Genomic DNA, 13,405 nt, shown 5'->3' with positions numbered 1-13,405 from the left:
TTCTTCGTGGTGGATGTTTTTGCGTAAAGCGGGTAGCTGTCGTGGTACCGCAGATTGGCATCTCGCTGCCGGATACACACGGATCTTGCAGGTCGGGCGTGATCTTGTAGGCTGGTCCAGGGACACGGCGGTGACATGCGACGGCGACCGCGCCGCGGTATCGGTGTAGCCGTAGATTCAGGCCGTGTCCTTGGAGCCGTGTACGCAGAGGCATTGAAACGACAGTCAGTGCTAGTGCAGTTTTTGAGGTTTCGTAAAACTTTTGCGAATTGGCCAGAGAATTGGATTGAGGATATCAAGTGGCTCTTGGATTACGTGAAGCAGCAGGCCAAGAAGGCACGGCAGATGGAGGCACAACAGACGGAGGGGGACGTGCAAATCGAGCAGCAACAGTCTATAGATGGAAAGGAGGATAATTCAGGGGGATGCGCAAGTGGAGGCTTAGGATGTGGAAGAGGTGCTGTAATGTTCTCACTACCAATGTGATGATGCCAGCCACTTGAACAACATCCTCTTAGAAATCTTGAATTCTAAGAGTGCGTTCTGTGACATTTGTCGAATGGGATTTACTGTACCAAAGAAAGGAGATGCCAGGAAGAACATGGTAAAGATGGGGCTGAGGTCGCCCACCAGTTCTTCTTACATTGTGAGTAAACCCTAGCCCCACTTCCGTCTTGCATGATTCTTTGGATGCTCTGGACTCTTCGTGCACTCGGCGATGCCATGCCACCCCTGCAATCTGATTTTGACGTTGTTTTCTTTCTCTCTACACCAGTTGATTTTGCTGCTCGTCTAGCTCACCAAAATCAAGATTTTTGGATGCCTAAAATTTGGGTGAATTGGATGCAAGTTTGAGTTGCCGATGGGGAAGAGCCAGCGTAACAAGCTTGCCAGGCCAAGGCCAGGCCAAGCCCACAGATCAACCCACCACCACCCCACAAGATGCCTCCCAAGTGAAGCCCAAGGACGTGAAGAAGCCTCCTCTAGGGGGCACACCGCCAGAAAAGGAGGAGATACATGAGGCGAAACAGCTGTCCAAAGAGCTAGCGACCGAGCAACAATAGGTGGAGATGGAAAAGCCACAGGACAAGCCCAAGACCCTGCCCCCATAGGATGCCCCAGATGTGCCGATCGTGGAGCAGTTGCCGGATATCAAGTGGCTCTTAGATTATGTGAAGCAGCAGGCCAAGAACGCACGGTAGATGGAGGCACAACAGACGGAGGGGGACGTGCAAGTGGAGCAGCAGCAACAGTAGTCCACAGATGCAAAGGATAATTTAGGGGGGAGGATGCACAAGTGGAGGCCCAGAAGGTGGAAGAGGTGCGGCAATGTTCTCACTACCAATGTGATGATGCCAGCCAGTTGAACAACATCCTCAGAAATCTTGAATTCTAAGAGTACGTTCTGTGACATCTGCCGAATGGGAGCTACTGCACCAAAGAAAGGGGATGCTAGGAAGAAACGTGGTAAAGATGGGACTGAGGTAAAGATGTGGGTGTGTTTACATTGTGGGAAGCATTCCTGCGCACGAGATGAAGATGGCAAGCCACAAGGCCATGCTAGAACGTATGCCGCATGGAAGGAACACTGGTGGGCTGCAGAATTTCTTGATCTAATATCTAGGTACTGCTTTTCATGTGAATGGAATATGGCAATTACAATGTCTAAAGAGACTTTGGTGGATGGTAAGGCTGTGGAAGTTATCAATGATTCATCATCAACCTCTTTTCTTGTCAAAGGAATGAGGAAAAGGGTAAATACTTCCTTCAACGCTGTGTTGCAAAATCTTCTTTCACTTCCCATGCTGATCAAGATTATGATACCCTCAGGTTCTGCTAGGGTAAAAGGGACGTTTTCTACTCCTCTGAAGAAGCTTTTTATGGAGCTAGTGCTTTAGATGAGGCACCCGTGACGGATGAGAAGAGGGATGAGAGCTTCTCTCATAAGGATGGAGAAGAAAAGAAAGAGGATAAGGCTAGCACACTACTTAGCACACATAATCCATTTTCATATATTTACTCTAAGTGCGGTGGCTACATGCAAGATAGCGAACAACTTCTTCTATGTATTCTCCATGCTCTATGTAGAGAGGAAAATAAAGCACAGAAACTATCAAATGATTCTCCTAAAAGCATTGATTACATATTTGGAAGGGCGTTTGGATAGTACAACACAATGCTCTCCTTTCCTTTTCCTTTTCTTCGTAGTTCCATTAAGACCCCTTAGTCTTTTTGATGATCTTGATCTTATATGTATTGGGGATTGCTTAGGTGCCATGGATATTATCAGGAGAGAAGAGGAAGGTATGATGGAATGTGGTGATGCCCAACAAGATAATAAAAGTTAGACTATAAGCAAGGGTGGACACATATTGGTGACTCAATTGAAAAACTCCCACTCCAATTTGCACTTTGAGAAGCTTGATGCAAGGTACTACCTTAATTTTTTTGCTTAGTTTTTTTTTTCATATTTTGTTGCAAGGGTTTAAAATAAAAGAAAAACATTAGGATGCCAATCGTTGTAACTTAACAATTAGGTAACAAACTGAATTATGGGAGTAATGCCATGAAACCAAATTTTAACTCCAATGCATGCTAAACTCAATTGTGGCAAGCATCAACACCCATTAACGCTGATGCTAAATTATAACTCCTGGGAAAATATGCAATATGCTACCAGTATGCTATGAATTACTTCCTTTAAAGTTTTGGTAGCAGTTGCTTACATTGCATTCCCTTTTCATTGTCAAGATTTGATTGGCAGCCATTCTTCACTAGAGTCCATGACCTATGAGCTCACTCATTTCATGCAACATTATAGAAGATGGGCAATGCACACAATGAACCTAACTATTGTAAGATTTAATTAATTAATATTTGGGGATATAACTCAAAATCTTATAGAAATTACTAGAAATAATTTTCAACGTATACACATTTTTTTATCACAAAACACATTTCATCATTGATTCGACTTCACACATTATTGGTTCATGCATGGATATGACCATATTATAAATAAGAAGCAAAATTGCTATTTTTCCCACACGAATAAGCATCAATTATTATAAAAATATTGATCATCATAAACAATTGTGTCATGGAAGGAATTCTTTTATGAATTGAATGTGCACTTAAAAGAGCGTGCAAAAATAAAAGAACAATGATATTCTTGTATTTGTGGTTGATGTCATAACTATTTCATGTAATATGCAGAATCAAGGAGAATGACATCAATTATCGCCTAGTTGGTGTTGTGCGTAAGGAAGGAGGGAATTATATAGCATTTGTGAGAATTGGATTGAGGATGTGAGTTAAAGATATTTTGCGTCTTTTAGGCAGCTAGAGAATTGGATTGAGGATGTTGAGGATGTGAGTTAAAGATATTTTGCGTCTTTTGGGCAACCAGAGAACTGGATTGAGGATGTTGAGGATGTGAGTTAAAGATATTTTGCATCTTTAAGGCAGCCTAAATCTTATTTGTGCAAACTGATATTAACTTGGACCTCTGTTGTCGCAATTTGCAGGAATAATGAACCAATTTAATGTTATAAGATTTGTGAACAACAATGGTTGGTTGATTATGGTCAGATGAACTGTGAACTGTGCTTGACATGTATCTTTTGCATTTACACGATTACCATCCTCTAAACTGCTGAAGTGTTTTGTTTGCTAATGCACCTCGACCTCACCAAGGCAGCAGCAGTCTGCATCACAAGCAACTCGTCCACGATCTTTGTTATAAACAAGTGTCATTGCGAGGGAAAACAAGGCATTTGCAGAATCGGACGCTCTGAATTAAGGGTGATGCTGGACGATGACTTCACGGTTCTTCTTCGTGGTGGATGTTTTTTGCGTAAAGCGGGGCGTCTCGCCGGATACGCACGGATCTCGCAAGTTGGGCGTGATCTTGTAGGCTGGTCCAGCGACACGGCGGTGACACGCGACAGCGACCGCACCGTGGTATCAGTGTAGCCGTACCTTGGCGTGACTTACCTTCACGCCGTGTCCTTGGAGCTGCCCTCTTGCAGTTTCGTAAAACTTTTGCAAATTGGCCAATGCACGGATGTTTTCATAGCGCGCATGGTTTGGACCATACTAGGTGCGTGTGTTCATTTTCAGGGATTTGACCACATGAACCATTGTCTCTGGCAGTGGTGGAAGTGGCAGATGCCAATTGCCAATTCCGTTGTTGGACTAGAAAAATCTAGGCCCGGCGTTGCCGAGCCATCTTTGATATGGCCAGCGAGACGTTGCCATGTGATTTCTGTTTTCGTAACCAATAGTAGTAGTGTATTCATTCTTAAAAGTACTATTGTTTCTATTCCAGGTTCAAATAAGTTTGAATGAATCCAAGTTCAGATCTGTATGAATGAACCTGGCAGAGGTCTTCATAGGGGCTGAGCTGCCTTGTTGCCATGCACAAAATCATTTGTTACATGCCTAATGTGGCAAAGGATCATAAGTACTTGAGAGCAGTTTGTAACTCAGTCGAGTAGAAATAACCAATCTGGGTCAGATTTGCATCATTTTGATTCTGCAGACAATTGGCAAATGTTTCTGAATGCAGACCACAAGGAATAAGCATTTGGGCAGCTAATGATTGCGCAGAAACCATCTTCTTGCTCCTAACTGCATATAGAACAAGTAGGGTCTTCTTGAGACTACGATTAAACATTGTTAATGTATACCTTATGTTGGACCAGACGGTGCCATATATGGGTGGAAAGACTCCTGTTGCCTTCATGTTTGGAGCTCACTGTGGCACTGGAAAATTCAGAGTTATGTTCCTGCATATGCATATACCCAATCTATGGATATTTTTGACAGGCATTGCACAGATCAAATATAGATGGCTCAATCTTGCTCAAGAGCAAATCTTGCCTACTGTAAGTTGTCAGATGCCTACATTTGATGCAGGAACTTTCACCGTTTGGAAAGGTTCTGTCATGGTGAACAATAGGTGCTGCCCGGATAAAAATAGAGAGGAACAGAAGGGCTTATCTCCTGCCATGAGCTTTGGACTGAATTATGTATTGTTTTGCCTCAAAGAAGAAGTCATTGTAATAGGGATGTCAGTTTTGAAGCACAAAAATAAGCAAGAGTGTTACTTGCAGTCAACTTTTAGAGAATGAAGGAAATATATTTATAAAATATTTGTTGCTTTGGTGAATCGAGGAATAATTCGATTTAATTTCAGATACATTTGCCGCCAAGCAATCAAGGAATATCAGCTTAAATGCTAGAAGTATTAATTTATACACTAAAAGAATATTGAAGTAGAAATGTAGAATGAAGACTTACTGTTTTGGAATAGATTGTCAGTAATGCAAGGATGATGAAATCTCATGGCACTTACGGTATTACCCATAAAAGGTAGTTTTTATGGTAGAATCTTGGTAAGGTGGAAATTGCGTGTTTATAAGACTTATTATCACCTAGCAGTACAAAGCATCAGATGGTAAGCAGCAGGGTCATTGCATTATAACATATCAAGTGTTCAGGTGGGGCTCTCACTCTCTTGTTGTTCCCTGAAAAAAACATTGAGTTATTTGTACTATTTGTATTAGATGAAACCACAGTTAACCTAGGTGGAAATGCCTCACGGGGAATATATAAACCAAAAGATCAACGATACCCTGTTACTACTTCCTCTAGTTGTGATCAGGAATGTAGTGTATCTAAAAAGAAAGACATTAGAATTCAAGTTAGCACCATTGTTGAGGGACGTATGTTTAATCTTTGTAGGCTAAGAGGGAGGAGGTCCAGGTGTGAGAAGCATACTGATTCGTAATGAAACTTTCCATGGGCATGGCATTTGATCGAGCACCTTGTCGGCAGAACAGACACCATTTCAGGAAGGAGCAATAGCCGCTAGAGCTTCTGACATGCTCGTCATCGTCAGGCAGTGATTGCAGGGTGAGCACGGTGTGGACTGCGGAGGGCACCACGGCGCTGTTGCTCGTGCACACGCCAGCGAAGGCGCAACCTGTTTCAAGGGATGAGAACGCCGCCGCCGCCGCCACTATCGCTGGTACAGATGTGCTTCCGCGAAATTGCGATGAGCAGAGCTCTGCTAGGTTGCTGGGCATCCGCCTCTGCGAGCTCGAGCACCTCCTCACTTCAGGCGCGTTGCAGCGCACTTCTCTCCGCATTGCCGCCGCCCACTCGAGCCCCGCATGCGGCTGTCCATTGCCTCGCCCCTCGCACGCCCCCGCCAGCGGCGCCTCCGCCCCACCGTTGGGGTTCTCGACCCGGCGCAGCATGGGCTCTCCACGAGCTCCGGCTGCCAGATCAGGCGGAGATGGGTGGGGCAACGACGTGTAGAGAGACAGGGGTTTAGGGACGGCGGAGGGTTGGTTCGGCGGGCAACGGGAGGAGGGGCGCGTAGCGCGGCAGGGAAGGAGACGAGCGGGTTCGAGAGTATTCAGAATAGCCCGGGTCGCGGTTCGACGGGCGAGAGACCCGCGACGATTCTGATCGGACGGACGATGCTGCGAGCTAGGTGGATCCGACTGTTAACGGGCGACGTGGCTCGATCCTATGCCCGATTTCCTACCAGGATTCGTTCTTTATTTTTTTTAGAAAAAGGGATGGACTTTTCGGGCCAGTAAAGCCCTCAAGCAAATAAAACTAGTAGGCCCACATAAGCCCATCCCAAATTCAGGAAAATAGGAGCGGCCTGCTGCAGCACATCGGCTCTTATCTTACTGTGAAGCAGGCCGGCCTTATATTTGAAATACTTGTAGTTTGACGTTTTCTGATCCATTTGAAGGAAACCATTGTGCTTCGTTCTACAGAGCCCGAAATGGTTGAGACAGCGACACCGCATCACGCTCTGAACAACGAAGTAAAGCTATGGCGCCTCTTCCTTTGGAAGAACTGACAGCAGGAGCAGCACATCGCTTGCGCAATATTTACACTGCTCGAGCAAGCGCGCGCCCCACCGCAAACATGGACGAAGAAGAATCGCGCCATCAACTAGCTAGAAAATCCTCGACGTCCAAGGACTCCGACGACGACGCGCTGAACGAGGGCGGCACGGTCACAGATGAGGACACGTTGAACGACCTCTCCTCCGCGCACAACACCTCGGCGGCGGCGGCGCCGCCCCAGAGATCTCCGGCTCCAAGCGCTGACGACGGCGGCGCCTCGTTCCGCCTCGGCACGACGAAACTCGGCTGCACCGCGTGCTTGGCGGCATGCACGGCCTCGGCCTGCTGCGGCGTCTGCGGCGGCGCGGGGGCGGCTGCCGCCGGTTGCTGGCATCGCCGGAACACCGCGGCGAGCGCGAACTGCTCGCCCACCCCGGCGCACGCGGTGGCCCTGCCCGCGGCGGCCGCCCGCGCCATCACGTGCTGCAGGTTCTTGCTCAGCCTGGCCCTGGCCGCGCCGCCGCAGTGCCGGGCGCGGCCCGCGAAGTTGGTGCGCGTGCTCTCGCCGCGCAGCGCGCGGGCCGCCTCGTCGTAGGCGCGCGCCGCCTCCTCGGCGGTGTCGAACGTGCCGAGCCACAGGCGGACGCGCTGCGCCGAGTCCTTGATCTCCGCGACCCACCGCCCCGATGGCCGCTGCCGGACGCCGACGAAGCGGCGCCCGCGGCACGCCGTCGCCGCGGTGGCAGTCGCTGCCCTGCTGCCGCTCTCCTGTTGTGCCGCCATGACTTCGCGTCCTTGTTGAATATATACCGACTTGGGATTGGATTGGAGCTATTAGCTCGAGCTGCTTATTCAGCTAGGTAGCCTGATCGAGTTCACACTCACCGATAGCTTCTCCTATACACCTGCAGAACAACATGTGCCGAAGTCCATGGAAGAGTCTGCAACCGAGCTAAATCTCCTTCGATCCCTTCGTCGTTTCCGCGGTCGGCTTTCGCACGACGCCTTGCGGCGAGCAGCTAGCTCCTGGTCGGCTTGGTGGCATTCGTGACATGGACGTGCTGGCTCTCGATTAACTAGTTCACCGCGTGTAAGGCTTCGTTTAGTTAGGCCTTGTTTAGTTACCCTGAATTTGGGTGTCCAAAATTACTGTTGTAGCACTGTAGCACACTATAGCATTTCGTTTGTATTTGTGAATTATTGTCTAAATATTGACTAATTAGGCTTAAAAGATTCGTCTCGCAAAGTACAACAAAACTGTGCAATTATTTTTTTATTTCGTCTACATTTAGTACTCCATGCATGTACCGCAAGTTTGATGTGATGGGAATCTTCTTTTTGCATAGTGTCAAAATTGGGAGTTTGGATGGAACTAAACAAGGCCTTACTCCAAAATCCCAACTTTGATACTATGTAAAAAGAAGATTCCCCATCACATCAAACTTACGGTATATGCATGGAGTACTGAATGTAGATGAAATCAAAAACTAATTGCACAGTTTGGTTGTACTTTGCGAGACGAATCTTTTGAGCCTAATTAGTCAATATTTAGACAATAATTCACAAATACAAACGAAACGCTATAGTACGCTACAGTGCTGGCACAGTGATTTTAGTTGTCCAAAATCGGGCAACTAAACAGCCCTAATTATCGGCAATTGGATGCGAACAGAATGCTGTTTAGCGCTCGCAGAACGCAGATCCCATGTTTATCGTCCTAATGATTGCCCACTCGTGTTCTGCGGTTTGTTTAAGCGCTGGACTTGCAGATCCCATTGTTCTCGCAGAGAGTTAGATGCTCCGGGAGGATTAAAAATCTTGGGCAAAATTTGCTACGTGACATGCAAAGTGATATCGACTTGGTCCTCCTTGCCGTTCTGTGGGCAAGACACCGTCTTAGTTAAAATAGTAGTTTAAGACCTCTTTGGTAGGGCTTATGAACCAGCTTCAGCTCTAGCTTATTAGCTTCTCCTGCCAAACGCAAAAACTCGAAACGGCTCATAGGGAAAAGCCGGTAGAAACCCCACATTTGCCGGGGAGATGTCAAAAATAATAGCTCATACCGGCTTCACCTCCACCTTCAGCGGTCCTCGGCGAAATTATCCCGTCCATGCGGCACTCGTCGACGGCATGCGGCAGGAAAGGGAAGTGGTGGCCCTTCGACCCGCTGACCGCGCACCGATGGAGGCGCACAGCCACGATGGGGCCAAAGCCACACAGGCGGCGAGGCTGGAGCTTAATGGATGTTTGGGAGGAGGGGGTAAACTTTAGTACTGTCACATCGGATGTTCGGATACTGATTAGGAGGATTAAATATAAACTAATTATAAAACTAATTGCATAACCCCTAGGGCTAAAATCGCGAGACGAATCTATTAAGCCTAATTAATCCATTTATTAGTGAATGGTTACTGTAGCACCACATTGTCAAATCATGGACTAATTAGGCTTAATAGATTCGTCTCGCGATTTAGCCTAGGGGTTGTGTAATTAGTTTTATAATTAGTCTAGGTTTAATACTCCTAATTAGTGTCCAAACATTCGACGTGACGGGGGTTAAAATTTAGCCCCCTCCTCCCAAACATTCGACGTGACAGGGGCAGCAAGGCTGGAGCGGAGCAGGGCTATAGGCTGTCGCGACAAGCAGGCTGCTAGCAGCGCCGTCGAGTCGGAGAGAAGAGCGGTGCGGTGCTGCGTGTGTGGATAAGACCGAGAAAAAACAGTGGTTAGAGCATCTTGAGCGGTCTCCTAATAAATATTTTCTAATAACTAGTTAATGAGGATATCCTAATATCCATTTTATTGCTATTGGGAGAGTTACTTTTGCAGTCTCACAATAATCTCATCCCAATCCAACTACCATACTGGGAGAGTTATAACTCCTCCTTTATTTAGGGAGAGTTGGGGTAAATTATTGGGTTGTCCCAATAATTGTTGGGAAAATGGAGAAGTAAAGGGAGTATGTTGGAGCACTATTTTTTACTAACCCTCCCAAAATGATAGTTGGATTGGAAATTGGGGAACTGTTGGAGATGCTCTGAGAAGGATTTGAGGAGGAAAAAAAGAAATATAGAGAGAAAAGAAAAGGGTAAAAAAGAAGGAAGAAAGAAATAGAAAGAAAAGATAAGAACATTACATACCTAATTATTTGCTTAGCTATCTTTTATATTATTATTGTATTTTATTTCACACAAATCACACCATCAACAGAGGCCACACATAAAACTCATGTCCGCAAGCAATATACATGTGCAGAGGTTCTATGGACAATTGACATCTTCTATGCATTTTAAAAAGTTATGAGAAACTGCTATGCCAAATATTTTCCTATAAGCTAAGTTGGAGCTAGAAAAAGCTACTTTTCTAAATGAGCAAGAAGCAGAGCTGTTTTTCACGAGTTAGAGTCTTGCCAAACGGCTCCTAAGGCTGACCTCCCAATTATTTTCTTTCTCCCACCACGCTTCGGCGCCACCGGCGAGGACCCCTATGCTATGCAGGGCGGAGCCAAGATTGTCTACGACCAATTGAAATCCGTTTCAAACTCAACAAAACTACCGTAGTGAAATTGGCTGCATCTACGAGCAAACCTGCCATCTACTACTCGTCTCGTCCTACTGTTGCTGTGTTGCAAGCAGGAGTACAGATTCCAACATGATTGGCAAAGTATAGAAAACGCGACAGTAGCAGCGCAGCCCTCGACACCTCGTCCTACTGCTACTTGTAGTGTGTTCCTGTTCCCACAGACTACTACTCAAACTAGCCACACCCTCCGTTTCAGCCTTGCAGGAATCTTCCGACGCCATTGATGAAGCTCGGCGTGAAGCTTACTCATTGATCTCAGGCTTCTGCTGCCCCTGGAACGAAGAAGAGATGAGTTGAGTCCCAGAGAGGGCCATGGCTACACGCGAATCCTGTGAATTAATGAGGCGGATTTGTAATCATGCATACGCGCCTATAGGCCTACGCCATTAGGCTGCCGTGCTCTCCTGTCCCTGCCCGCAATGACAGACATCCATTGTTAATTTCGTGTTCCGTCTCGTCGCAATGGCAGACGGGTCGGGCTTCGGGGGCGATCAGAATATTGGCTTCAGCTATTGTCACAAAATATAAGTATTTTCATTTTTTATATTAAATCAATCTGAATTACTAATCTATATATACCTAATATTAAAGAGAGGATGTTTCTTTCAATCCTTCAACCGTCGTGGTTATTTTTCGAAAAAACCCCTCAAGTTTCGTGTAATCAACCCGCAGTCCAAATGCTAACAGATGGGGGGCTCGGGTGAAAAAAAGAGAGAAGGGAGGGGGTTAGAGGGGAAAAAGCTTCTCCTTTCTCCGTCCCGAAAGATCTCGCGACGCCTCCCCATCTCCTCGGCTCCCGGCGTGACGCGGGACAGGGGCGCCCGGTCGCCCGCGGCCTGCGCGGCTGCGGCCCAGCGAGCGGACGGTGCTCCGCCGAAGCAGCTTCAAGTCGTCCGCCACCACCATCGCCCCCATCGCGCTCGCGCCTCTAGTCGTCACGACCGCCGCCGCGGTGGCCGCATCCCCGTCCATCGTCATGGCAACCACCACCTCCACCACCCCTAGCGAGTTTACCGTCGTCGCCATGCCACGCGCCGGCACCGGGAACAAGGACCTCTCCGAGATCGCCACCGAGCTCGACGAGTACTTCCTCAAGGCAGCCGAAGCCAGCGCTCGTGTCGCTGCACTGCTCGAGGCCCCCATCTGCGAGCCTCCCGAGCCCACCGCCAACAACAGCAGCCTCCCAGGCAAGCCATTTCTTTACCTCTACAAATCAGTTAACTAATCAATTGGTTGTTTGTTCTTGGCCACATTTCGCTTACTGCTGGCGAATCCTTTTTGTTAACTTCTGCTGCAGGGAAGATACTGAGTTACAGCAAGAGCTTGAAGCCCATGGGATGGACCTGGGGTGGTGGATGAGGAGGGTATGGGAAAGGTAGAAATGGGTTCACAAGGTTTGGGAGAGGAGACGGAGGGATGGGCATGGGTAGCGGCGGAGGCAGTGGAATGCTCAGCCATTCATCCACTGTGGAGAAGCTCTACGCATGGGAGAAGAAACTGTTTCTTGAGGTCAAGGTGAGAGTAGTGCTTTCTTTGAACTTTAACTTTAGCAGTGGCCGTGGATTTAATTTTGCTTTCTCATTTAGTATTAGCTTGAACATACGGAAAGATCCAACACATACTGCCTGATTCTTCAGATGTGACTGTGTGAGGGAGTGGCGTGGTACTTTTGAGGGGCCAACGGAGGGTGCCGCCGAGCTCGCCGTAGAGGGCGTGGCTGCCCACGTGCATCCTCCTCGGCCAAGCCACTGTTGAGAGAGAGAAGTGACCAGTACAATGCATGGCACAATGAAGAACTTCTAAATGAAATTAAAGACGCATCAACACACAGATTACCTTATGCGTTGGTTCGACACAATCACAAGGTAAATACTAAGATTGGGAGGTGTGATTCTTATAATATGTCTTTATGCTTTTCGAGCGAGTAGAAAGGATTAAATAAAATATATACAAGTGTAAAATTTAGGATAATAAATTATTGGAGTTGGAATCAAATTTAAGATTTTCAAGATAAATAATGTTATTTATTTAATTCTAACCGTGGTCCGTGGCAACGTACGGGTATTGTGCTGTTATATTATAAAAGTGCCGTTCCGATCAATCACTCAACAGCCAAAGCCATGAAAGTCTCGACGAGATCAGGGCAAAAGATCCGCCCATCCTTAATCCTTTCAACTCTCTCCCTCACACATACGTCGTTTCAACTCTACGGCTGTGTGTTGAGGTAGGGCATGGGTGCCACGAGCTGCAGCTGCTACGGGTATAGTGCCTGCGCTGTAGAGCTACAGCTAACAGCTATGAGCTACTACAAAAAGTGCACATCCATCCTACCGTAAATGCTAGGTGTTACCTAAACTCTTTTAGCTTTAGCCATTAGCGTTTAAAATCGTTCGTATTAATTTTGTACTAGTGCTAATATATAGGGAGGCAACTAGATCCCGAGCCATGATCCTAATCCTTTCGGCACTACGTTTTCGTCTCGCTAATTTTGATCTGCCTAGCCCTCCCTCCACTCCGGCTGATGGCGCCTCGCCTTCCGCCCATCTCCCACCCTCTCCTCCTCTACAACACCCCCCCCCCCACCGGTCGTCGTCCGTCACACCTTACCGCCCTCAACCTGTTAGCACCACCATCAGTCATCTTCTCCAACTCCAGTAAGCCCCCGCCCTCAAACGCCGCCCAAAATCCAGAAACCTAAATCTCTAACCCAAACACCACCGGCCTCCACGGCCGCTCGCTCCGCCCATTGTGCCATTTGACCTGCTGGCAATGTTAGTCTTTTTCTTTGATAAAACTCCAAAAATGTAATTTTCCATATTCCTAGTTACGTATTTACTTACGTTGCGCCTCCTGCTCCCGTCCCGCACCCATCTTCACACCTCCTCATTATTTAACAGGAGGGAGGGCTTTCTAGTTAAGACTAACTCAAGAAGGCTCTTCATGTAGTT

At 47.2% G+C, this 13,405-nt stretch overlaps 2 protein-coding genes and 1 long non-coding RNA gene across 3 annotated transcripts; 1 reads left to right on the top strand and 2 right to left on the bottom strand.

The window, feature by feature from the left end:
• The first annotated feature begins 225 nt into the window (after window positions 1–225).
• Window positions 226–3,511, top strand: LOC105913848. The gene is made up of 4 exons (XR_001163342.2): window positions 226–646; window positions 776–1,754; window positions 1,831–2,431; window positions 3,217–3,511. It is a non-coding gene; the product is annotated as an uncharacterized LOC105913848 (long non-coding RNA).
• Window positions 3,512–4,392: 881 nt separating this feature from the next.
• LOC111256330 lies at window positions 4,393–6,401 on the bottom strand. Its single transcript, XM_022824146.1, has 2 exons — window positions 5,785–6,401; window positions 4,393–5,681 (listed from the first exon to the last, which is right to left on the bottom strand). Exons 1-2 carry the CDS (start codon window positions 6,264–6,266, stop codon window positions 5,603–5,605), a joined length of 561 nt encoding a protein of 186 aa, XP_022679881.1. The 5' UTR covers window positions 6,267–6,401; the 3' UTR covers window positions 4,393–5,602.
• A 576-nt stretch (window positions 6,402–6,977) lies between these two features.
• Window positions 6,978–7,658, bottom strand: LOC101770107 (dehydration-responsive element-binding protein 2E). The gene has a single exon (XM_014804714.1). The coding sequence runs from the start codon at window positions 7,656–7,658 to the stop codon at window positions 6,978–6,980; it is 681 nt and encodes a 226-aa protein (XP_014660200.1).
• Between the last annotated feature and the right edge of the window lie 5,747 nt (window positions 7,659–13,405).

The sequence above is a fragment of the Setaria italica genome, chromosome II (genome assembly GCF_000263155.2).
Source record: "Setaria italica strain Yugu1 chromosome II, Setaria_italica_v2.0, whole genome shotgun sequence".
In the NCBI taxonomy this organism is placed as follows: Eukaryota; Viridiplantae; Streptophyta; class Magnoliopsida; order Poales; family Poaceae; genus Setaria; species Setaria italica.
This window is presented reverse-complemented; position numbering and strand designations above follow the sequence as displayed.

Coding starts and splice junctions, on each gene's coding strand:
- LOC111256330 (XM_022824146.1), bottom strand. CDS start 6,266: ATGCTGCGCCGGGTCGAGAACCCCAACGGTGGGGCGGAGGCGCCGCTG. Junction 5,682..5,784: donor GAAAGTTTCATTACGAATCA/GTATGCTTCTCA, acceptor CTTTCTTTTTAG/ATACACTACATTCCTGATCA.
- LOC101770107 (XM_014804714.1), bottom strand. CDS start 7,658: ATGGCGGCACAACAGGAGAGCGGCAGCAGGGCAGCGACTGCCACCGCG.